Source organism: Aulonocara sp. 'chitande type north' Nkhata Bay, linkage group LG13, assembly GCF_057382095.1.
Source record: "Aulonocara sp. 'chitande type north' Nkhata Bay isolate Kocher_YH1m ecotype deep benthic linkage group LG13, A_spYH_male_GT1.1, whole genome shotgun sequence".
NCBI lineage: Eukaryota > Metazoa > Chordata > Actinopteri > Cichliformes > Cichlidae > Aulonocara > Aulonocara sp. 'chitande type north' Nkhata Bay.
The window spans coordinates 14,580,502-14,603,077 of record NC_141356.1 but is presented as its reverse complement, the minus strand read 5'-3'; the positions used below and the strand labels follow the sequence as shown (position 1 = coordinate 14,603,077).

The following is a 22,576-nucleotide window of genomic DNA, read 5'->3' as shown; positions in this document are numbered from 1 at the left end:
TGGATCCATCTGCGCACCTCTAACCACCCCTAACTTAACAATAACAATAACTAAAAAGAAGCCTTTAACCCCTCCAGTAGACATTAATCAGTCTGCTGAGGAAGTGTTACAGGATCATGAGTCTGTACAAACTCTATTTGGAGCACTTTTGTTTGGAGTTGGTATCTTCTCCCTGTGCTTGTGCAGGTTTTCCCTGTGAGCTCTGAGCTTCACTATGAAAAACATGCTACATTAGGTCCTGTCACTGTGCACTTGATTAAAACACTGACTTACAGCTGGATTATGTCCTCAGAAACTGTACAATGGCTGCCCACTGCTGCTAATATAATACGGTTAAATGCAGTAAATGAGTTTCCCCGCAGGGATCAACAAATGATACCTTACTCTTACACACCGTAACCTGATGATGATGCTGAATTAAAAGTTAAGAGAATATAATGGTAACTCTTAACAGTTGTCAACATTTTATGCTAAACCATAAATGCAATCCTCAGTGCAACGCTAGAGGAAAAAGCCAAGCAAGCATTCAGGTAATTAGGATTCCTCCTTTGGGTGCAGTCTCGCTCCCATCCATCCAATACCCATTCAGATACTTCATTCTGGACCGCAGCGGTGGACCGAGACATTGAGATTACCATCCTTAGAACTCAATCTGCCTCAGTGCTCTGAGCTAATAGTCTAGCCTTAAAAATTACTTTTTAAAACTAGAGAAATCTGTGAGATAGTGAAGGAAATAAAGCAGTTATAGGGGCATATTCACTTGCTTTTGTGTTAGTTTGAACTCCCTAACATTGCTGATTAAGTTGTCTTACAAATATTACATTATATTTAAACTACACTGAGGTAATTTCAACACTCTGGACATGAATATGTAACAATAATCCGTTGTAAACGTTCTCAGCCAGCTGAACAACAAACACACATCTGGCCTGTAGCCTTTATATCCATTCAAACGGTGAACATTAGGATATAATACTTTTGTGTGCTGTGTGTTTGCAGTGTTAGGAGCTCACCCCAGCGGTATTTGTCGATTAGCATGCGAGCCAACTGGATTCTCCCTCATTATCTAACAAGCTAATTACAAGCTAATTATTTCAGGAGAGCGGGGTTAGCACATCAACTTTGCAAAGTTGTGAAATTGATAGAGACAACGCTGCAGTGAGGGCAATCATTATAATTGATGGTGTACTTGTTTGTGTAGTTGAGAAAGGTATCAAGTAGTACCTCAGGAAAACCGGTGCGTCTTTAATTAGAAGACAATCTATACTGCAAAGCAAATAGCTGTGTCTAACATTAACAAATCAAATAGTAAGTCAATTTCCCAGTAGAGCTTTAACCATATTTTTTCAACTGTATTACAAAGAGACAATGCTGAAGTTTAAAAATAACACACTTACTAGCACTAGGCATGCAAATGTTTATTACTTATCGGCAGATTCATTTACATAAAAATCAAAACTGCAATGTTTCAAGGGGAGCCGCATGTAAAATCAAATGCTCATGTTCTTCCTCTGCCCTGTAGACATATTTGTCTTTTTAGACTGTTTTAGTGTGAGTCAAACAGTTTGGGAGATACTGACTACAGAAATGTCTGCTGTTTCTTACTATAATGGAATTAAATGGCAGTTGCCATATGGTGTTTTAATGAAGACTTAAAACACTCAGAGGCGATGTCTCGTTCCGGAAATATTGGCCTGGTTAGGCAGGCCATGTCATTTTATAAAGGAACTATCTTGTTTTTGCTTTCTACATCTGCCAACCTAAACAAGCATGCAGCTAGCTAACAGTGCTGCTCAACACAGTAGGACACCCGTCACCCTGTCACAAGCATGAGCGTCATTAGAAGTAGCTGAAAACTATCTCCTGGAAAGTGAAATGGTTGGCGAGTGTAATTGAGTAGAAAGAAAATAGTTCCCACATAAAAATGTTTGTGATGTTATCACAGGGCAAAGACTTCCCATTAGTGCTCCAGTTATAATTTTGATTTTGTCACACAGTTTTAAAAGCAAAAAACAGACTTTTAGACCCTTAGGATTTGTATTTCTGTAACTGCTGATAAAAGCCGGGGTTTGGGCGAATCGATGGCCTCGCCAGCTTAACCTGGCTGTATGCATCATCAAATGAAAGCTCCTCCCTCAGCATCAGATACCCAATCACGATGGAGGAAGAGCGGGACACGCCAGCATTACAGTGGACCAGCACCACACCGCCCTGTGGAAAGAGAATGTGACTGTAAGACCAAAAACAGACACAGTAAACATTAAGAAAAGTCAGGATTTCACATCTCGACTTCAATCACAACCTGTCCTCATGGTAAATTAAAATTACTAAAGAAAATATATAACACTCTAAACATAAAATTGGTCAGTTTCAAACAACCATTTAGCCATTTACAAGATCAGTTTGAGGCTTTAAGGCATTTAAAAACCATGAAAACTAGTACACAGTTATTCAAAACAATTATCTGTTCCTTAGCAAGTCTTAAAAGTAGAAACAACGTCAGGTGCTGGGTCTGTGACCGAGCATTTTCAGTTTATTTTGTATTTTTGATTTCTTATTCTTCTTAGTCTTATTCTAGTTTAGGTTTCCAGTCTACTCTTGTCTTCTGTGTCAATATGTCATGTGTTTCTTGTCCGCATGTCTCATGTTGTCAAGCCTGTGTTGTCATATCTAAGTCTCTCCATGTTTCCTGTTTTATTTTGAAAGTCTTGTGTTTCTTTGTTCAATGTGTTTAGTTTTACTCTATCCCTGTGACGTTGTTATGTTAATTTGTGTCAGCTGTTTCCTCATGTGTTTCCACTTCCCCTTAACACCTCCTGTGTGTATTTAGTGTGTGTGTTTTCATTCAGTGTTTGTCAGGTTGTCTGTGTTTGCTCCCATCACGTCACATCAAGTTCCATGTACTTCATGATTCTGCTCAGGTTGTGTCCTTGTGTTTTGTTTTGTTTTTTTTCCTCATCACAGTTTCTCGCACGTTCCTGGTCAGAATCATGTTCATATCTGTTGTCATAGTTATTATAGTTGAATTATAGTTACCACAGTTTAATTTCCCCAGTTTAGGTTTTACTTTAGTTTTCGCCCCTGTTCGCTTTTTGCTTTATTTTTGTACTCATGTTTAATCAGCCTGAATAAACGGCTCGTCTTTTATTTGAAACGCAGTTCCCTCTCCTTCCGTGTCTGCAATTGGGTCCCACTATTCACTCAAGACACAGTCAGCTCCTGCTGACAGCGGCAAACAATCTCATATGAACAACAAGACTTAGTATTTTAAACTGTATTCATTTAACAAAAATCAATGCAGATGCCAAAATGCAGGAGTGTGTGAAAAACTAAGACCATCTTTAGCACCATTTGTTTTCTCTAGGACTTTTTGTGGAACAATTTTGTTCTTTGTCCCGTCACAGCATTTCAATTGGGTTGAGGTGTACACTTTGGTTTTAAGCTTCCCTGGGAATTAAAAGGGTGAATAGCCGTCAGCTGCTGGTAATCAGATGCACCTGATGAACTGATGATCAGAAAGTGTGACCACCTCTATAAATGCACGTTTCATCTGCAGCATTCTCGTGTGTGTGTTAACATGATGCAAAGGAGGACAGACATCGGCAATGATGTTAAAGAAGCAACTGTTGCTGCCCATCAATCTGGGAAGGGCTTTAAGGCCATTTCCAAAGAATTTTACGTCCATTATTCCACAATGAACAAGATCATTCTTCTGCAAAGGATCTAATTATTTTTTATTATGTCCTGACATGTGAAACCTTAGAAATGAAAGATATGCTTTCTTAGACATGCTTTCTTTTTCACATGACCGTATGGCTGAGGTTTCTACTCCCCACTTCAGTAAAACAGAGTTAAGTAAAAGCATTACACTGAAGTACAAGGGTGACTCTAAGTTCACAAAGATCACTTTGTCTCTAAAGAAGATATCTGTCAACTAAAACAAAATTTTAAAAAGAATTTGAATGGTATAAATAAAACTTTGATCCACAAAAGATTTTCATACGACGATTTCTCTTAATGTTAGCGCACAAAGTGAGCTTTTTATGTGGCTACATACCGGTCGTGAGTAAAGGTGAATAAATATGTTTTTATGCTATTTATTAAAGCTTAAAGATAAATTTCACTGTATTTTGTATTTTGTTATTTTCTGATTTCTTAATATTCCTGAAGGAGCATTAGACGGATGATGTAGAGCAAGTTGAGAGAGAGCAAATCTGCATCTGGGACTGTGTGAGAATGTGTCAAAAATTTGCACTGTGATACATATTAATGTTGATGTAATTATTTTACTGCCTAAAGTGCCTTGCTGGAAATATTTTTTAAAAGTCTAGCCACATCTTGCGTGCAGGCCCACGGCTCACTTCTGAAGCTCAGTGTATTGACACTTTTTTGTCTCTTTTATTCACAGCGAAATCTCCCGTCGCACAATGAAGTCTCTTTCCAGGCTGAAATTAAGTGGAACTGAACGTGTGAGTGCAGTTTTGATTTTTACTGTCCATCAGTACCCAGGAAGGAGAGGATATTTAAATGATCTTGCTGCAAGTGGCATGCTATCAGAGTGCTTTCTTTTTTTTTTTTTTTTAATATAACAATATCCAGCAGTTCCACTGGGAAAAATACAATTTATTGAAGTGCACACAGAACAATATCTGTATTGTGCTGTATAAGACCTCTCTTTTATAAGTTTCCATCTTTCAGAATGGTTGATCTGCCCTTATAATATCTGTGCTGGTGTCTTCAGTCAGCATTGTTACATATTAGGTCTTGTTTTCCTTCTTTACAAAAGAAAACTACAGAAAACTTCTGCAGACTGAAAATTGCCTGAGCTACATAATCCATCACAGCAAACACAGAGACTTAATTTGGTTTTGTCAGTGTTTCTTGTTTTGCTGTTATTTCATTGCGCTCCAGTTGAGTGTTTTCATATCAGCGCTCACATCACATTATGTTCTGCTTACGGTCAATACACACACACACACACACACACACACACACACACACACACACACACACACACACACACACACACACAAGCAGAAAGAGATGCAAGTCCGTGCCAAATAATCCCTTCAAAAGTATTTCATACAACATGTAAAATCACTGAGGAGAAAATTGAGTTAAAGCACACAAAATGTTACTTTGCAGACTACATTAGATGACCCCAGCATAAGCTTTTAAAAGGTAATCAGGCCTGCTACCTCCCCTTTGTGCTGAGTTGCAGATAACTGCCTCCTGTAGATGTGTGTAAATGCATCACAGTGAGGCAGCAGAATAGCTGTGTGCGCACACTGACATGTTAAATTAGCCAGCAGATATGAAAGAAGGCATTTTCAGGCTGCATGAATCTCCTCAGGGAAGGTAGATGCAGGAGTTTTTAAATAGATCAGATTTTCTTTTTTTTATGTTGGTGTTGTTTTTCATTTTCATTTAATCTGGCAAAACCATAAGAGCTGACAAGTTTGTCGTTTATATGTACCAATCAGCCACAACATTAAAACCACCTGCTTAATACTGTGCATCGTTCCCTCTGCCTGCCAAATCAGCTCTGACCTGTTAAGGCATGAACTCCACAGACGTCTGAAGCTGTCAGGCACTGAGACATTAGCAGCAGATCCTTTAATTCCTCTAGGTTGCAAGGTGGGGTTTGAGGCCTGGGAAATAGCAAAGCCAAGTCGACACCATGGGTGCTTTGTCATGTTCCTGAAATCATTTGTAATTTAGTTTTGCAGAACAGTTGCATTATCAAGCTCAGAGAGGCCACAAGAGTCGCAAAAGGGGTGTACATAGACACCAGTGTCCAGGCAGGCGGTAACACACACGGACTGATCGTCTACTTGATAATACAGAAGCTAAAATAATAAATCTTATTTATTACCTGATCTAATAATAAGAGGAAGCTCGTTCAACAGCGGTGCAACTAAAACAGCAACAATGTGGATCCCCTTCATTTTAAGCCTGGACCGTGGAATCTGTGGCAGCCATTGATTCTCTGATCTGAAGGGTTCGGGCGCAGAAACAGGGGGTTAAGAGTTCTGAGATATTAAGTGGAGCCATACCATGTAGTGGTTTAAAAGCAATCAATAAAATCCTAAATTGGATTCTGTAAGAATGGGAAGCCAGGGTAATTCTGCGAGGACTGGAGTAATGTGTTCGATGGGTTTGTGAAGAGCTTTGCTGCAGTGTTTTGTACTAACTATAGACGACCAACTGCTGCATCATTGAGGCACGTGCGAATGAACTGTGCTATTTTAATGAGCAGGAATTGATTGTGGGTAAGATGTCCTGTAACATGAAATTTAAAGTTCTTGTCAAAAAAATTTAACAGAGCATTTTCAATTCAGCATTTCTAAGCATACTAATTTTTTTTTTTAATTGTTCTTGGAAAACATCAGTTTTATTTTCACACAATTACAACAACAAAAAATACCAGGGTGAATATTATTACCCCCCTGATAAACTGACCTTTTTATTGAGCCATAGAACAAACCACTGCTGTGCAATGATGTGAACTTTGTAATGCTCAAAGCTTTTAAAATCAAGTTAAAACTTTCATTGTACTCACAGTATAAAAACTTCAGCAAGGGTTTGAGTTGTCACTTGAGAAAGCACCTTGCCAAAAACAAAAGAAATCAGCTTAGACTTGAGAAAAAGAATTATTGATGCTCACAAAGGAGGAGATGGATATACAAAGTTATCACAGCATTTCCAAGTGCCAAAAACAGGAGTGAGAAGTATCATCACGAAATTCAAAGACAGCCACAAAGTACAGAACAAGCCTGACAGAGGTAGGAAGCAAAATATTTCAAAGACTCTAGAATGAAAACTGGTGAAAGATGTGTCTAAAGACCCCAGAACAACTGCCAAGACTAGTGAATGACTTAGGCAAATCAGGGATTGTAGTCACAGAGAAGACAATCACTAGAACCCTTCACAGGAATAGACTGCAAGGCAGCAGACCAACAAAACTCCACTTCTGCACTTCAAGCCAGACTGAAATATGTTAACGATAACCCGGAGAAAGATTATGCTCACTGGAAGCGCGCCCTTTAGTCCGATGAGACGAAACTAGAGCTCTTATGTTTGGAGAAAGAAGGAAGAGGCTTAAGACCCTAGTAACACTGTCCCCACAGTGAAATATGGTGGTGGAAGTATTATGCTGTGGGGATGCTTCAGTGCATCCGGAACTGGGAATCTCATCAAGATGGAAGAAAACATAAAGAAAGAAGAAGATGTGGAGATTTGTAAAGGAAGCTTCAAGCAGTCTGCAGAAAAATTGGGTCTGGTTCATCAGCCTTCATCTTCCAAGTTGTTTTTTCACAATTTAGGAATAATTTAATCAGAAATCAACATTATCTACCCAAAACATGCACCTGGTGAACTCCAAGGTGAATCCTACTGACAAAGTCCTGACTTGTATCCCACTGAAAATAGTTGAGGTAAACTGAAAACCAATGTCCATGCCAGAAGACCATCAAATCTGAAGAAGCTTGAGATATTGGCCAAAGAAAAATGGGTAGGGAAAGCTGAGGATGTGCAACACTCGTTGAAGCAAAAAAGGATACACAATTGACTATTAACATCATCATTAGAAACCATTTTGTTTGTGTGAGGAAGTAAAATAATGTAAGCTGTCAAAATAAAAGTAGCATGTTTGGGAAAAGCTGGTTTAAATATTGCTTGCTTTTTTTAGTCTCTGGGAAGAAAATTAGCCCAACGTCATTTATTCCATGGCCCAGTTCTGATGCTCTTGTGTTCACTGCAGGCATCGTTGGTGATGGACAACGAGAAGCAGGGGTGGGCACTGTGACCACTCTGCGGATACACAGGTATCTGTGATCCTGTTGACATTCACCAGCCCTCCCGCCTTGGCCCACTTATGGTAAAGAAAATAAAGAATTAAGGGGCAAGGGGAGTAGGGGTAATATTCCCAGAATAACTCAGATTTTAGATCTAGATTAAAGTTATAAATTCACATGAAAGAAAATGCACATACGTATTGATAAAAAACAACAGCTTTCTTAAGTTTTCTTAAAAGGGATTTTTGGTTAGATGTCTGATATAAAGTTTGTGGATAATAAAGGCTGCAGACATTTAAAGTTATTAAAAGCGTGACATTAAATGCATTAATGTCACGCCTTTTAGCCTAACATCAGTCTTTCATGTCTTGCGACTGCATTTTATGCTTCAAAAAGATATTGGAGAAATTTGTGGAGTTCATCTTGCTGAACACAAAGTGTAAGTGTCAAAAACTTTACATCCCATAGGGCTTATTTCTGTAATAATCATAAGTTTATGGATAGTCAGTTGAGCCAAAGCAATGCCAGGGTTGGCCTGCAAAGAACATCATCTCTGCAGAACTCTGCCGCCATAACTGCCATCCACGTATAGAAGTGGATGACTTTATTCTAACTGTGTGTACGTACCTGTTCCCGAGTCTGATCTATGAAGGACCTGCACTCCTCGAAGTAGGAAGTGATCTCGGTTTCTGGGAGGTCCAGGATCTGGAGCGTCTTATAGACCATCTTATCTGGGAACAGGTTATCGACTCCATATGCAACATTTAGCACATGAGATACCTGACAGAGGGGACATGGGGAAGAGGGAGTGGGTGCAGAGACATGAAACTCCTTGAGCAAATGACCCCTGAGCATTGACTTGCTTTAAAAGCTCTTTTTGCCTTGACGGAAGAGTAAGAGAGATATTCTGTCAGCCATATTGATGACATGACACAAGCTGAATGTGACTGAGAGAGGGCAGAGGCACAGGGAGAAAGAAGGAAAGGGGAGAGAGATGGAGAGGAAAGGGTGAGGAAAGCAAGAGGGAGCGAGTGTAGGCAGGGAAGAAGACAGATGGCTCCAATTCATTTTGCAGTATCTGTCTACTCTCACTTAAATTTAGCTTACCTCAGAGGGCTAAATTCTCTCCTCCGTTACACTAATGTGCTCTGCTTTTAGACTACTTGTATCATCTAACATCCTCTTCCGCGTTAAGAGACAAGTTAGGCGTTACACTATATTTTTTATTATTGACAACAAATCCCATTAAAGGCCAAAATCAACAGTGAAATGATCCTTCTCGGAAGTATTGTGTGTGTATCAAAGTCTGATAAATCTCATTCCAGTATGCCAGAGAGCTATATTATTGCCTAAAAAGTATTAAAAACATATCAAACACACACAGTGTGGTTTATTTTCTGTCCTGCTGCTACAGTAAATACTTTCACACTTAATATATATAAATCTGTAGCTGTAAATAGTCCCAACAGATGTACTTATTCCTCCTATTTAAGTAATGTTGGCTAAAAGTGAAAGTGAGCCTCGTTTTAGAGAAGTTTTGAGTCTTGCCACACAAGGTAAAAAGAAACATTTTTACCTTGTTAATTGATTGAGCTTTTAAAATATCCCTGTATGTTCCGATTAGATAACAATAATTTTTTCATTATTACAGATATTCCTTGGTGGATAAAATGCACTTTTGACAAACCACAGTTAATGTAGTTGCTGCCTACAGTGGATTTTCAAAATAAAGAAAATGACATACGGCACAATGATGATAAATAATAGAATTATGTCTGCATGCTAAATGTCTGGCTTTTGACATCCACGTGGGAGTTTTTTGTAGATGGAAAAGTGAATAGGAAGGCAAACGCAGTTAGACTTCAAGCAGTAGAAAATGTGCCTGCAATAAGCCAGACAACCAGAGAGTTGATCACTATCAAAACCATGACTACAGGAAACCAACCAAGCACCAGATGTCTACTGGGTGCTGTTTTCTTTGGCTAAACCTGCCTGGAGCAACTAGGCCTTTAAAAACACATATGACATTTTTAGAGTGTGTCTTTAGTTTTATTGATATTTGATCAACCCAGCATCTAGTACAGACAGACAAACTATTGAAGGATGGCAATAGTTTGACAAAACACGCTTCTGTCATTTATATACATCAACGTGTGACTTGGGGTTCTAACTGGGTAATGGATGGTTTGCAAAGCTGCCTCCTGGCTAAAAGTAGGAATCTGTAGGTTGTTTCATGATTGTCCATAGGAGTTCTAAAAATAAGACTACTCTTCACCTTTCACTTTTTAACCAAATCTGCTATCCAGTATATTCTTGCTGGGTTGGGAAATGGACGTTCTACTCTCTGTAGCATCATATCTATAATATGTCCGTTTTACAGTGAGTAGATCTGACATTCTGCCAGTCTCAATGTGAGATTTACCAACAAAATACTCCACTGCAGTGTTTAAAGGCATTGTTCTACTGGTAAAAGCAGGTTTTTAAAAAGTGCCTTTGGGCAGGCTGTCAAATCTCCTGAGTTTAATAGCTATCTAAGAAAACCTGAATTTAGACAGCCAAGGTTTCATCCTAGAAACAGGAAGTGAAGGTATTCGTAATCTCTCCAATTCATCATCCTGAGAGTGCACAGGCAGCAATATGCCCATGCCTGGGAGCAGCCACTGCAGAGAAGGACTAGTCACATTTCACTGATGTGGAGGAGCAGCGCTGAGACTTACTGTAATCATTTACTCCCTCTACTGTGCTAAACTGTCACTGCATGAGTCATGAAGCTCCTCTGGCTATTCGCTGGCTGCTGCTGACCCGCAGGAAAGCTCAGCTACATAGCTGCCTCTAATCTCATGTCACTACACATGCTATCACAACAAAGCAAGGGCATGCCCGCCCTATTGATCCCTCTGCACTGACCTTATATCTCTGCAGGGTGTCAATGTCGTGGGCTGCATCCTGAGAGCCTGAAAAGACAGAAACAACTCGATAAGAAGGCAGACAGATGGGGCATGCATCTGCCTACCAAGTGTGTTTAAATAAAGCTTCCTGTAGCATGATGATAATTCCTCAGCCGTAAAACTGCTTAAACCAATTTAATAATAGAAATATTTTCAGCACACTGTGTTTATTTACACCTCTGAGAAGTAAAATGTACCATTTGGTCATATTTCTTTACTGGGGTGCTGCTTTTTTGAGTAAAACTTGAATTTTCACAACTAAAAGCAATGCCAGACACTGTGACTGAATGATCTAAAGAAGTGACTTTGGGTTGTGGGGAAACAAGGCAAGGTATTTCCTGGCATTTAATAGATTACAGATGATCAAACAGACCAGGAAACAGCAACTATCTCATGAAAAGGACACCTTTGACCCTATCGATATGAGGATGTTTTAAAGCGGTGCCAAGTTTTGCAGGGAAAGCAAAAGCTGAAGGATATCAGCAACAATATCACTTCGTAAGAAAACATGCAGACACAAAACCCTTTTTGAACAGCCGCAGTACCAAGCGGGGAAGATATCAGTCAGCAAAAACCAAGAGCAAAACGGCTTAAAGCTACAGAAAAAATCTGGGATAGGAATCAGATGATTTGTGTATGTAGTCACACTCGACTAGGCTTAAAAACTGCTGAAATACAGTAGCTATTCAGAGTTATCTGTCACTGCAGAGAAGGAAGTTCATGATTCTTTTTGCGAGAAGAGACAATTTCATGACAATAAACCTTCATCAGCAAAATTTGAAAAGAAATAATGCAGCATAGAGTGTAGGTGGAAAACTGCATTATTATCATTACTATCATTATCATTATTATTATTATATACATATACATAAATTAGCAGATATATATATTCCCTATCACTCTCCCACTCACAAACCCTTTTAATTGTTACTTTATTATAGCTGCTGCTCACTTGTCCCCACCTAAATCACCTTACTGTATCTAAAATAAATGGAACTGATCATGCTCATCAACTGAACACAGAGAGGGACTGAGAACAAGTCAGGGTGGATCACGGGACATTTGAATATTTAGTGAGAAACAGAACACCGGTCAAGAAATCACTGGCTGCGTATATTTAAGCTTATAAGCAGCGCTGTGGAGTCATCCATATGGAGTTACATGCAAAATAACACAGTGAGCAAGGCTGATAATTGAAAAGCATTGAAACCCATTTTGCTAATTGGGAAACCAAATATTTAGATACTTTACATAAGTAAATGGAATACTACAAAAGTTTTGGCAATCACATACAATGTATGTACTGTGACTGTTTTCATTACTTTATTTGTATATCATGGTAATGGATTCATTAATGTGTATATTACTTTAATGTTGCAGTAGGAGAAGATTTTAATTACTATGTATGTATATTAATTACTGTATATTGCCTGAAACTTTCAACTATAATAACAGAGAATTGTATAGCAGCAGATTTATAGTTTAAAATGAGCAAAATAGTAATTATTTAAAGCTTGAAAATAATGGTATGAAGAACAAAAACAGTATTTGCATCCAAAAACTGTTAAGTACACAGCAAATCCAGCATGTCCAAATTAACACTGTCGGATTTGATTTCAACACTATTAAAGTGTCTATATGGGTCCACACCAGAGAGTGTTAATTTAACTCTTTTTGGAGAGTTGGTACGTTAACTCTGATTTAGTGTTAAACACCAAATCTGTCTGGAGTTGATAATTTAACACTTGGTGTTAAGAGTTTATATATTAACTCTCAAAGAGTATTTTAGTTTAACTACGTAAGAGTTATCTTCTAATTCATTCTAAAAAGCAGGAATTTTACTGTTCTGAACTTCTAGAAATTTCTTTTGGAAATAAACATTCACTAAAAAGATGCAATGGTTTTTGAAAAACATTTATTCTGAACTGTGCACCACAATTTCAAAACATTTTCTGAAAGATGTAACAGTATACATGTTCTCACTTTCATTAGAATTTTGTTTATCAAAAGGTCTGACATAGGTGAGCTGGTAAATGCAAATAACAGCATTCTCATCACTTATTTCTTCAATACAATATGCATGTCCTTCATTCATCCCTTTGTGGAACTTCAACGCACTTCTGCTCTCCCCCATATTCCATCTTCACAAGCATATCCTGTGTGGAGATTGAATAAAAATTAGTTGACACTAATTAATGGCACAAATAATCCAGTAAACAATTGCAGCACAGTAAAAAAAAAAAAAAAAAGGAATCCTCTTTGAGCCATTACTTGTGTAAAGTATTTTCCCAAAAGACAAGGACACAGGCAACAGGTAATACTGAACTAAATGTAAAACCTCAACCTTTTTCATTTTTACCTAAACCGTGTGCACAAAACTCTGGAGGGATCTAAATGCTAACGTAGAACCCAGTCAGGACGTCAGCTACTGCTGTTTGCTCGTTTTTTTTAATGGGCGATCGTTTTCAGGCTTCAAGTAGCACCATTACACCAACATTTCACATTCTAGACATTGTTTTAGGTGTATTTGACCAAAAGTTTGACTGAAAATTCACATGCAAGCTTTTTTTCAAGGCTGTGGTATTTGCCCGCAAACAATACCTTTCAGCTAGCTAAAACAGAATATTATGCTATCAGCGAGCAACATGGCTAATGCCTTTCACACAGCTTTGTCTCAACTTCAAAGAGCCACAGAAGTAAAAGCTAATAACAATTGAAACAATCTTTGAAAAAAATGACTTACCAAGCATGGCAAACAACTCAAATATGTAGAGCAAAATGTTCTGAAACGGCTTCACTTCAGCTTCGATTGGAGCCGTGCTGGGGGCGGAGTCTGTGAATTTACTCTGTTGGTGTCATAGCCCCTCTAGGAGTTCAGAGTTAAGAGGTCAAGAGTTAATGTTTCCATTTTAACACCTCCAGATTTGACAGAGAAACACTCATTTTTAACACTCGATTTTAACTACTATCATTTTACACCTCAGAGTTACATTAAAAGAATGTGACTCTGCTTAGAGTAAAATTAACTCTACTTTTGCAAGGAGACTATTAACACCAAAAAATTTAACACTTTTGAATTTGCTGTGTAGAATGACCTGGAAATACAAGTACTGTAAAGTACTTGAGTAAATGTAGTCAGTTTACACGTCACTAGTGGCCCTATCTTTACCAGTGGTGATAGCACATGCATGTATGTGACATGTGGGCTACTTTGTGTTTGTGGTGGTGTTGCTTCTTTGTTCCTTTGCGTATGCCACAGGAAATACACACATTCATTTAAAGAATATTTTTGTAGTGCCATTTCTGAGTTTTGTAAATTGTCATGCATACATTTTTCATCATGGTCAGAGGAACTGTAGGAGAAGGGGCAGGTAGGATGTTCACAGAGCTGGAGGAAAGGGTAGTGATCAAGGCAGTGGCTTTACCCTTTCCAGGACAAGTCATTCTTTTAACCAGTGAACATTCCACTGACGTGCATAGGAAGGATGTGAGAATAACTGAAAGCAAATTACTCCAGGGTGAACTAAGACCAAAGCAAGAAAGAAATCACAACTAGCTTTCTAAAGCAAACCAAATCAGACAATCAGCATATGAGGGAAGCCTTTATGAGGAACACTTACAAAACCTGCTGAAGTGAAGGCAGTGAAAGAATTCTGTCCCTACTAAACTGGCTCATTCCTCAGGGTCTGGTTTTGAAAGGGAGCAAACCCCCTGGGCCAGCCTCTTCCTATGGAGCTCTGAAGTTGATTCAAAAAGGACCAAAATCAGAGAGAATAAATTAAAATATCTCCACACAAATGACAGCAAGTGGAAAATATGGTGTTAATCACACAGGGGTGATTTTAATAAAGATAATCTTTAATTAAAAAAAGATATTCCGCCGCCCTTGGCATTCTAGAGCTCCAGGCGGTGCCCTGTCCCTGCCTCTCTGCCAGTGGCAGGGACCAACACACTACTTACCCCGACTGATTTATTATCATTACTTGTAGCCGTGATGGAGGTGGTAAGAATGATTACTTTGGCATTTTTTCCACCACCTTCCCACCTCTTCTGATGCAACCCCCTGGTCAGACATTGTGGGACACAAGCAGGTATAGATATAATGATTCAGTCTTGTTTGTTTTGTATTTGTTTTGTGTCTCTGCAATATCCTTGACCATGCTTATTGTTTTGCAGGCAATAAAGTAAAAAACAAAAAGGCAACAGCACTCCAGTTTCAACTGAGAAAGGAAATCACGCAGGGAGACAGTTAAAATGGAGCAATGATCTCTTTCCATTTGTCAAATAACTCCTCATGAAGACAGCAGTGGAAGTCTTGAGTAGCAGGAGCTGGGTAATTATGTGAGGGAGACATATGGGCAGGAAGCAGAATATGATGGAAGCACTTGCTCCAGACTTTCCAGGGTGGATTCTCAGCTTACTGTCTTCAAAGTAGCAACATTTGCACTCTTTGCATTAGCCAATCCACTTTTACGTAATGCCAAACTCATGGTGCTGAGATGCACATCTAAAGCCAAAGGATTGAGCGTGTGTTTGGAAATAAGCCTGCTCCGGCCCATATGTCTCATCAGTATAGAAGGAGACGATTTACACTGACACATCTGTGAAAGGATGCCAGGATTTTTAGAGCACTTTTTAAATAAGAGTCTGACAGGGGACCTTGTTCAGCGAGTCTGTTAAAGAAGAGTAGACAGATGTCCATCATATTTTTAGTGGTGTGTGGCAGATGTTATTAAAAAATCAATAGACTCAATGTGCTGGTGTTATTAAAGCAGAGGTTGACATGTTTTTAACTTATAATAAATTATTATTATTGCACAGTATAATAGCCAACTGAATATTAATGTGGTCAACAATTAGACTGGCTCTCACCGAGAAGAGGAAAGCACTTTTATTTCCTGTAGTTTTCCCCACGTAGCTGACATGGTGGAAAGTGGAAACAAAGTAACGGTGGATACAATCCGCCAAAAGAAAACGAGCTCTGTTGTTAAAAGGGAAGGCATAAGGTGAAGTGGTAGAGTCACAGAAACCAAAAGTAAAATAAAAGTGAGTATCAAATTAATGGAGAGAGCTCCCCAACATGAGAGGGTTCAAAAACAGCGTTTAGTTGTTACTGTTTCTGTTGTAACAATTACTGCACAGGGGATGAAGACACATTAAAGTTAGGCCCCAGTCATATAGCCTTAGAGGTAAGTTGAAAACCGCCAGTTGCGAGGTTAAAATGTGTAATGCACGATTATCTGCCAGCTGGTTTTTGGCCACTACTGCAAAATCAATCGCTAAAGCCTCATTTATGCAGACCTAGAGAGTTGTCTGTGAACCCAAAGCAACACAACATGCCACTGGCTAAAGAAACTCGAGAACAGATGAGAACCAAAGTGATCTATCAGTCTGGAACGGGTGACAAAGCCATCAAGGAGAAAACTGATGGTGAACCTTCCCAGGAGAAGTCGGCCTATGAAGATTACAACAAGAACGCACCCACAACTCATCCAGGAGGTCACAAAAGAGCCCAGACCTGCAATAAATGAAATCATCATTGAAAAAATGTATTTTGTATTTACTCTGGTTATCAGTGTCTAATATTAAAATTTGTTTAATGGCCTGAAACATTCTAGTGTGACAAATATGACAAAAAACAAGGAAGTCAGGAAGGAGAGAAATACTTTCTTTCATCACTGTACATTTCCCCCGTAGCAACTGAGGGTGCCAGAGCGTCACCAACTGGTCTCCAGGCCTGTGTGACTGAGGTTTTGCCACTTTCATTTTTTAGTTGGCAGACTTTGCCCCAAAACCTTTAAATTAAGTCGATACTTCTTCTATTGATTTTCACTGCATTTCCATTTAGTTATTTTTGTATATCATTATTACATATTTCTGCTTATCAGTGAAAATTGTATCTGTGTTATTAATTGGTGAGGGAGAATCCTCCCTTAAAGCGACATGTACCATGAAAAAAACTGCAGATCATCCCAATGAATACCCCGCACACACACAGAGAATAACTTCTCTGCTCTTGCCTGCAGATGTTGTTGTAGATGCATTTGAATCAATAATGGGAAAAAAGAGTCCATTCTTATTCTAAAAATAATGAGATTTGGAAAAAATGTGTCTTAATCGATTGCTATTTTTTATATTTTTATCTCCATCCTGTCTCTTAAAAACTAGAAGAGGAACAATCTTTGCCTCCATAGATCAGATGCACTACACACGGTCATTTTTAGGTCTCCAGATAAAGGAAGGGAATTTCTCCTACAGTATGTGTGTGAGGGATTTTTCTTGAAGACTTTTTTGGGCGTTTCTTTTCAAAAGATGTTCAAGGCCACGGTCAAAGGAAAATAATGTTAGTTTAAGCCAGTGGCTGTAATACTACTACTACTAATAAAAATGAGAATAATAAATTGCATTTATTGAATTATTTAAAGTAAAATGTTCTGTTTCAAGATTCCAAAGTTGCTCATATGAGATACTTCCTATGTTTTATTACCTTCAGTCAAACACAAATCAGTTCAACATTGCATTTGCTTGAAAGATCAAAAATATTAAGCACCAGCACATAGCTAGACTGGAAACAGGGGGATGCCGTCAGCCTTTCTACACGTTAAAAATAGAAGCTCAACAAATTTTCTACAGCACTAGAGACATTTGGGTTAAATGAAAAACACGCAAACCTGTAGGTTGGAACGCTTTGAAAGACTTTTAGTAGGTAGTTTATTTTAATTTTAGAATGTTGCCAGGCATACTATTATACTATGACTCTTCTTTGGCTATAGCTTCATATTAAATGCATCTAAAAGGGGGAACGAATGTCATTTCCATGACCTGACACTCTGCAAGAAATATAAAATCGTAAAACGTTTTTTTTGTTTACTTTTTTAACTGATATTGTGGAGATATAGGAGCTGGTTTAAATTGGATGATATCTATGTGTATGTCAAAATATAATAACTGTCAGTGGATTGTAGCCAGAGGACAGCAACACATTATAAATATTAGCAATATCACAGCATCACGCCAAAGACAACTGAGGGAGTCTGCACAAAGCCTTCAGAGAGGAACTCGCCTCCAGCCTGACAGAGCTGTACTGTACTCTATTTATAGAATATACAATGAAAATCTGTCACAAGAGCACTGAAAAAAACAGAGATACTCTCACAGGCAGTTACAAAAATATCAGAGAACTATTAACACATGCCCTATCATCCTGTACAGTCTGATAACAGGTTGATGTGACCACTGAGGTACTTTGGGGAATGAAAACAGGTTTTAATGTTTGAAGCGCATGGATCACTGTATGGAAGAGAGTCACCTCTGTTGAGCCAGACAGATGTAATATTTTATTGATCCCTGCTGAGAAACTCTCTCGTCGATTGTTTCTCGCAGTGAGGTCAAAGCGCAGCGTTAGTTACAGATGTGAACAGCACCTCAGAGCAGGGTGGGAATTCAATGTCAAGCTCAAGGACGCTTCAGGATGGATGCATGCTGACATGTGGAAAGCTGCATCCTCCAGCTAAACGGGCAAGTCAACATTTATCTTTGGACAAATTGAAAATGAACAACAATGATTTATCCATTATTAGGAATTAATAATGTTAAGTCATTGCCACAGTAACTGGATCTGCACAGAGACATTATAAGAGTCCTGAATTTAAATCTGTGGGAAGGTTCAGCAACAGTAAAGATGGTGGTAGAGCTAAAATGTCCATGTGGGAAAAAAAGCTTTTTAAAATCTTGTTTTGGGGCAAAATCACATCAACTTCTTATTTCTGTCCATGTTATACCATTTACTGTATATTGAATCCTGCTATGAAAAGCCTGTGTGCTGTCCAGTTGTATCACTGTGTGAAAAGCATGGCTAATATTCCAGTAAATGTACCATTAGAGAGTGGGTGACATGCATCCTGCATGCTCTGTCCAGGCAGCTTCTTCATGTAAAGTACACAGAGTACTTCCGGAAGTGCATATGCTTCTGAAGTGGACTATTTTCTCCCAAGTGTTAGACGTGACAAAGGAGAAGCGTGGAAAATATCTGCTGCTTATTCTCCTCAAATTGTTTGTTCACGTGTGAAAACTGAGGGACGCTGCATGCTCATACAATAACTTGTCAGTTACAACAGAGCCATGTGACTCAGAGTTATTCAACCCCGCTGCCCTAAAGAACGCTTTATATATATATAAATGTTTGCACAGCTGAAGGCCCTTACTATGCGCCTGTGATGGTTTTACTTTAACTATGTTGTTTTACACAGGTTAGCCTCACAGCAAGGAGGTCCTGGTTTGAATCCACCATCTGACCAGGGCCATTCTGTCTTGATTTTTTTTAAGGCTTTAGCTTTGATAAGGCCAGTGAAGACTGACAGGAAAGTGGAGGGAAGAGAGAGGGGAAGACATGCGGCAAAGGGCCGCAGGTTGGACTCGAACCCGGGTCATCCGCTCTCAGCCTTGTGGCATATGGTCGCCTGCTCGTTCCAGCGATCTCAACCGGCGCACCACACTAGACTCTTTTAAGACTCAGAAGCCAATAGGTGAAATCGACTGAGAAAACTGAGCAATTATGCTTGACAGGATATTGACTTACAAATCACAAGATAGCCACATACCCTGTTTTATCACTAATTTTACGCTAAACTGGATGACAATTTAGAAAATGACCATCATGCTCTGTTAAATGAGTCTTGAACCTAGCGACTGAGACCACAAACCCATCAGGAAAGGGTTTACTGAGCTTACAGAAAAAGTGAGAAGTAGGGCTGTTTTTCCATAGACTTCTAGACAACTTGAATTATTTTTGCCCCCTGCCAGCCATGAGAAAGAATACAGGTTTACAACACTTCTGCAGCTACTTTACTTGTTAGACCCAGATACTGTGTCAATTTCTGTTGAACCTATGCATATTCCCAGATTCACTGTTTTCTGTTGAGGGTTCCTAAAATAGATTTGCATGCTTTAATATTCAAAATGCAAAACTGCTGACACTCTATGTGTAATCAGCAGACAGCGATGAGAGATTTCTGTGTTATGTTTTGTGAAAATATTGGTGCATATCAGACAATCTATATGCAGATATATACGTGTGATAGGCCAATAGGTCAACTGCTAATAATGCCCAACAGATATATCGATCTGGTTCTAGAATAGTGCAATCATGTGGTGGGATTAGCACTGAAAAAAAAAAGCATTTGTAAGAATGGTGCTACAGAGATTACCCAGCAGGAGGAACGGTCTGATGACACCAACTTGGAGGTCCAGGCTGTTATCTTCTACAAATCCACACCCATTTCCATCCTCCAGCTCTTCAACCAGCTCCACATCTCCCTCTCCTCCATCACTCCTCCTCTCCAGCAGCTTTTTGCCTGTCACTGTGGTAACACGCGTGCACTGTTTCTTCAGTCGGTCTTTCGCGAAGCCGTGGATCTCCTGAGCCAGTGAATGCATCTCAACAAAGTTTACAAGACTGGCCTGAAACATGCAAACGTATATTTAGCTGAAGCATTAAGTTTGTAATTGATTTGTTAAGTATTGGTAATGTATAGTTACACAAACTGGGCTAAAACTGTGTATGCCACAAGAAATGTTAAACTGAAAAGGGAAGGCACTGATGTCTGTAACAAGTGAAGCTGATGTCTGAATGTAAACACATCACACGTTAGTTTCTCTACTTTTGTACTAACCTGGTTTAAATGGACTGGATTCAATCAAATTTCCGCAAAAGATTAGACCGCTGTTGCCTTAAAAGGGCTTTATGCCATCGCTGCAGTAGAATCTCACATTATCACAGCTTTATTTTTTTTAATACAAGATAAAAAAAAAAAATTAAAAAACGAAACAATCTGTGAGAAAGTGTAAGCTCCTGCGACTGACAGCTGAATCGGAAGCTACGTCACAATGTGATACGTTCAAATGCTCAAAATAAAATAGTAAATTTGTTAGATTTTTAAAGGCCCGGTTTGACTGCTAGAAAATTATACTTCTACTTAATATTTTTTTTTTATCTCTGTTTATTGCATTTATTTTGATTTTGAACTATTTTTCATCTTCTTTTTTTTTTGCCCTGTCATATTCTATTTGGTTTTATTGAGTCATATACTCTTCTACTTATTTTTTAATAGCTGCAATGAGCAGAGGTAGTGATAGTGAAACCTGCTATGACATATGATTAGGAGATGATGGCACAAACAGAAAGGACAGGAGGTTGAGCTGGAGGTGGCAGAGTTGAAGATGCTAAGATTTTCATTGGGTGTGACCAAGATGATCAGGATTTTTTTTTTTTTTTAAACGAGTACATCTCAGGGACAGCTCTGGTTGAAGGGTTTGGAGACAAAGTTAGAAAGGCAAGGATGAGATGGTTTTGATATGTACAGAGGAGGAGGAGTGGATATAATGGAAAAAGGATGTTGAAGATAAGATAAGAAGAAAAGGAAGAGCCCAGGGAAGGGAACATACAGACGGTTGATGTGACAGACCCCTATTCTACTTATTTAAACTACTTTGTTATGAGCTGTTAATGTTTAGGTGGTGTACCAAATGAATTTGCCAACTTCTGTTATAAAAACAAATCTTAGCATCATCTGGAAGTATACGCCAAGTCTTTAAAATAAAAAAATTAACGAGGGTCCGTGAACGCAGCATTAGCCAGCCTCGTTGTGAAAACCAGGACAACTCCTCATCCAGGGAACGAAAAAAAAAAAAGAAAAACAGGCAGGGAGACGGTGGGGTGGAGTACAGGAAGCTGGTTGAACATGGGCGAAATTTAATCTAATAACGACATAAATCATAGTTTCCATTTCTTCCCTATTTTTACGGAACAAGACTGCGGAGATTTGTGGAATTTTTACTGGATTGCTTTGGAGATTTAGGCGAACAGCGAGGAGAAGATGTCTCGGGGAGTGATCCAGCCCAGCCAGCAGAAACTGGCAGAAAAACTCACCATCCTCAACGACAGAGGCATCGGGATGCTGACCCGTGTTTACAATATTAAAAAGGTTCGCACACACACGCAAGGCTGTGCCCCCCATTGATCGCATACAAGTCTTTGAACAGATTTTTTTTTTTTTTTACGGACATCCCAAATTAACATCAGGGAGATATATGGGATTAGCTAGCACTGATTGCTACTCTCACGGCATGAGCAGTTAGAAGACTTTTAGGTCTCATTTTAGACATTAGGCATTATTATTATTTTACTAACTGCGTGTTTATGTGCGTCAAACGACACTTACGTTATCCCTTTGGTATCCCTGGAAGCAGGTTGTGGGCACAGCTAGCCACTAGCTGTCACGTTAGCTTGCGGTAAAGCTGGCCATTGGATTTACGACGTGAACTGATTTTCGGTTAGATTAATCAAAATGGGAGTTGATTGTAATGGGTAGCGCGATAAACAAAAAGAACCGAAACAGCCAAACAAGCCCCTTAAATCCCTGGGCCTGCGTTAGTGGTGGAAGCTAGCTGCCGTCGTTGGCCGCTATAATGGCGGCGGCTGCTAGTTAAGCTAACTGCTAATGAAGCTAGGAGTCGGGCGTCGTCTCCCCTCCACCAAGAGCTAAAACGCCAAACTCCAGCTGCAGGCAGCCTGTTAGTTCACCCCAGTCACTGACATATACATAACCGAACTCGATGCTTTTTTCAGACCTAGCTGGCAGGTACCTAGTTTAGCTGGGTACACTAATTGTGGAAAAAAATGAAGCGAAAGTAACGAGTAAAGTCGGTTAATTGGACGTTCGATTGTTATTTTCAACTGATTACCGAACAAATATTTACGATACAACCAGAATCTAATTTTTTATATATATGCTGGCCAATGATAAACGAATGGTTTCATTTGCACCCTAGCTG

General features: G+C 39.1%; 2 protein-coding genes across 10 annotated transcripts in view; one reads left to right on the top strand and one right to left on the bottom strand.

Annotated features, from left to right (window-relative positions):
• Positions 1 to 1,403: 1,403 nt before the first annotated feature.
• On the bottom strand, positions 1,404 to 22,501 carry LOC147315846 (dual specificity protein phosphatase 19-like). 4 transcript variants are annotated; one of them, XM_086258816.1, is made up of 6 exons: positions 21,964 to 22,501; positions 19,951 to 20,203; positions 10,704 to 10,750; positions 8,424 to 8,576; positions 5,551 to 5,651; positions 1,404 to 2,211 (listed from the first exon to the last, which is right to left on the bottom strand). In XM_086258816.1, the coding sequence occupies exons 2-6, from the start codon at positions 20,177 to 20,179 to the stop codon at positions 2,154 to 2,156; spliced, it is 588 nt and encodes a 195-aa protein (XP_086114942.1). In that variant the 5' UTR covers positions 20,180 to 20,203; positions 21,964 to 22,501; the 3' UTR covers positions 1,404 to 2,153. The 4 variants fall into 4 exon arrangements, with proteins under 4 accessions (XP_086114942.1, XP_086114941.1, XP_086114939.1 ...); XM_086258815.1 differs by lacking the exon at positions 5,551 to 5,651 and adding an exon at positions 20,416 to 20,429 and having other exon boundaries at positions 21,964 to 22,497; XM_086258813.1 differs by lacking the exon at positions 5,551 to 5,651 and having other exon boundaries at positions 21,964 to 22,495.
• Positions 21,376 to 22,576, top strand: part of nckap1 (NCK-associated protein 1) — a 38,909-nt gene continuing 37,708 nt past the window's right edge. For 3 of the 6 annotated variants that reach the window (XM_086258807.1, XM_086258806.1, XM_086258805.1), the window contains exon 1: positions 21,376 to 21,726. In XM_086258807.1, the coding sequence (XP_086114933.1) occupies positions 21,619 to 21,726 (108 nt within the window). In that variant the 5' untranslated portion in view covers positions 21,376 to 21,618. The remainder of the gene's footprint in view (positions 21,727 to 22,576) is intronic. The other 3 variants (XM_086258811.1, XM_086258809.1, XM_086258808.1) reach the window with 1 other exon arrangement.

What these genes read in the sequence shown, in the direction of transcription:
- LOC147315846 (XM_086258815.1), bottom strand. Translation starts at nt 20,179, where the DNA reads ATGCATTCACTGGCTCAGGAGATCCACGGCTTCGCGAAAGACCGACTG. An exon ending in CAGACCGTTCCTCCTGCTGG is followed by an intron (nt 10,751 to 19,950) that starts GTAATCTCTGTA and finishes CTGTCTTTTCAG; the next exon opens with GCTCTCAGGATGCAGCCCAC. An exon ending in TAGATCAGACTCGGGAACAG is followed by an intron (nt 2,212 to 8,423) that starts GTACGTACACAC and finishes CTCTTTCCACAG; the next exon opens with GGCGGTGTGGTGCTGGTCCA.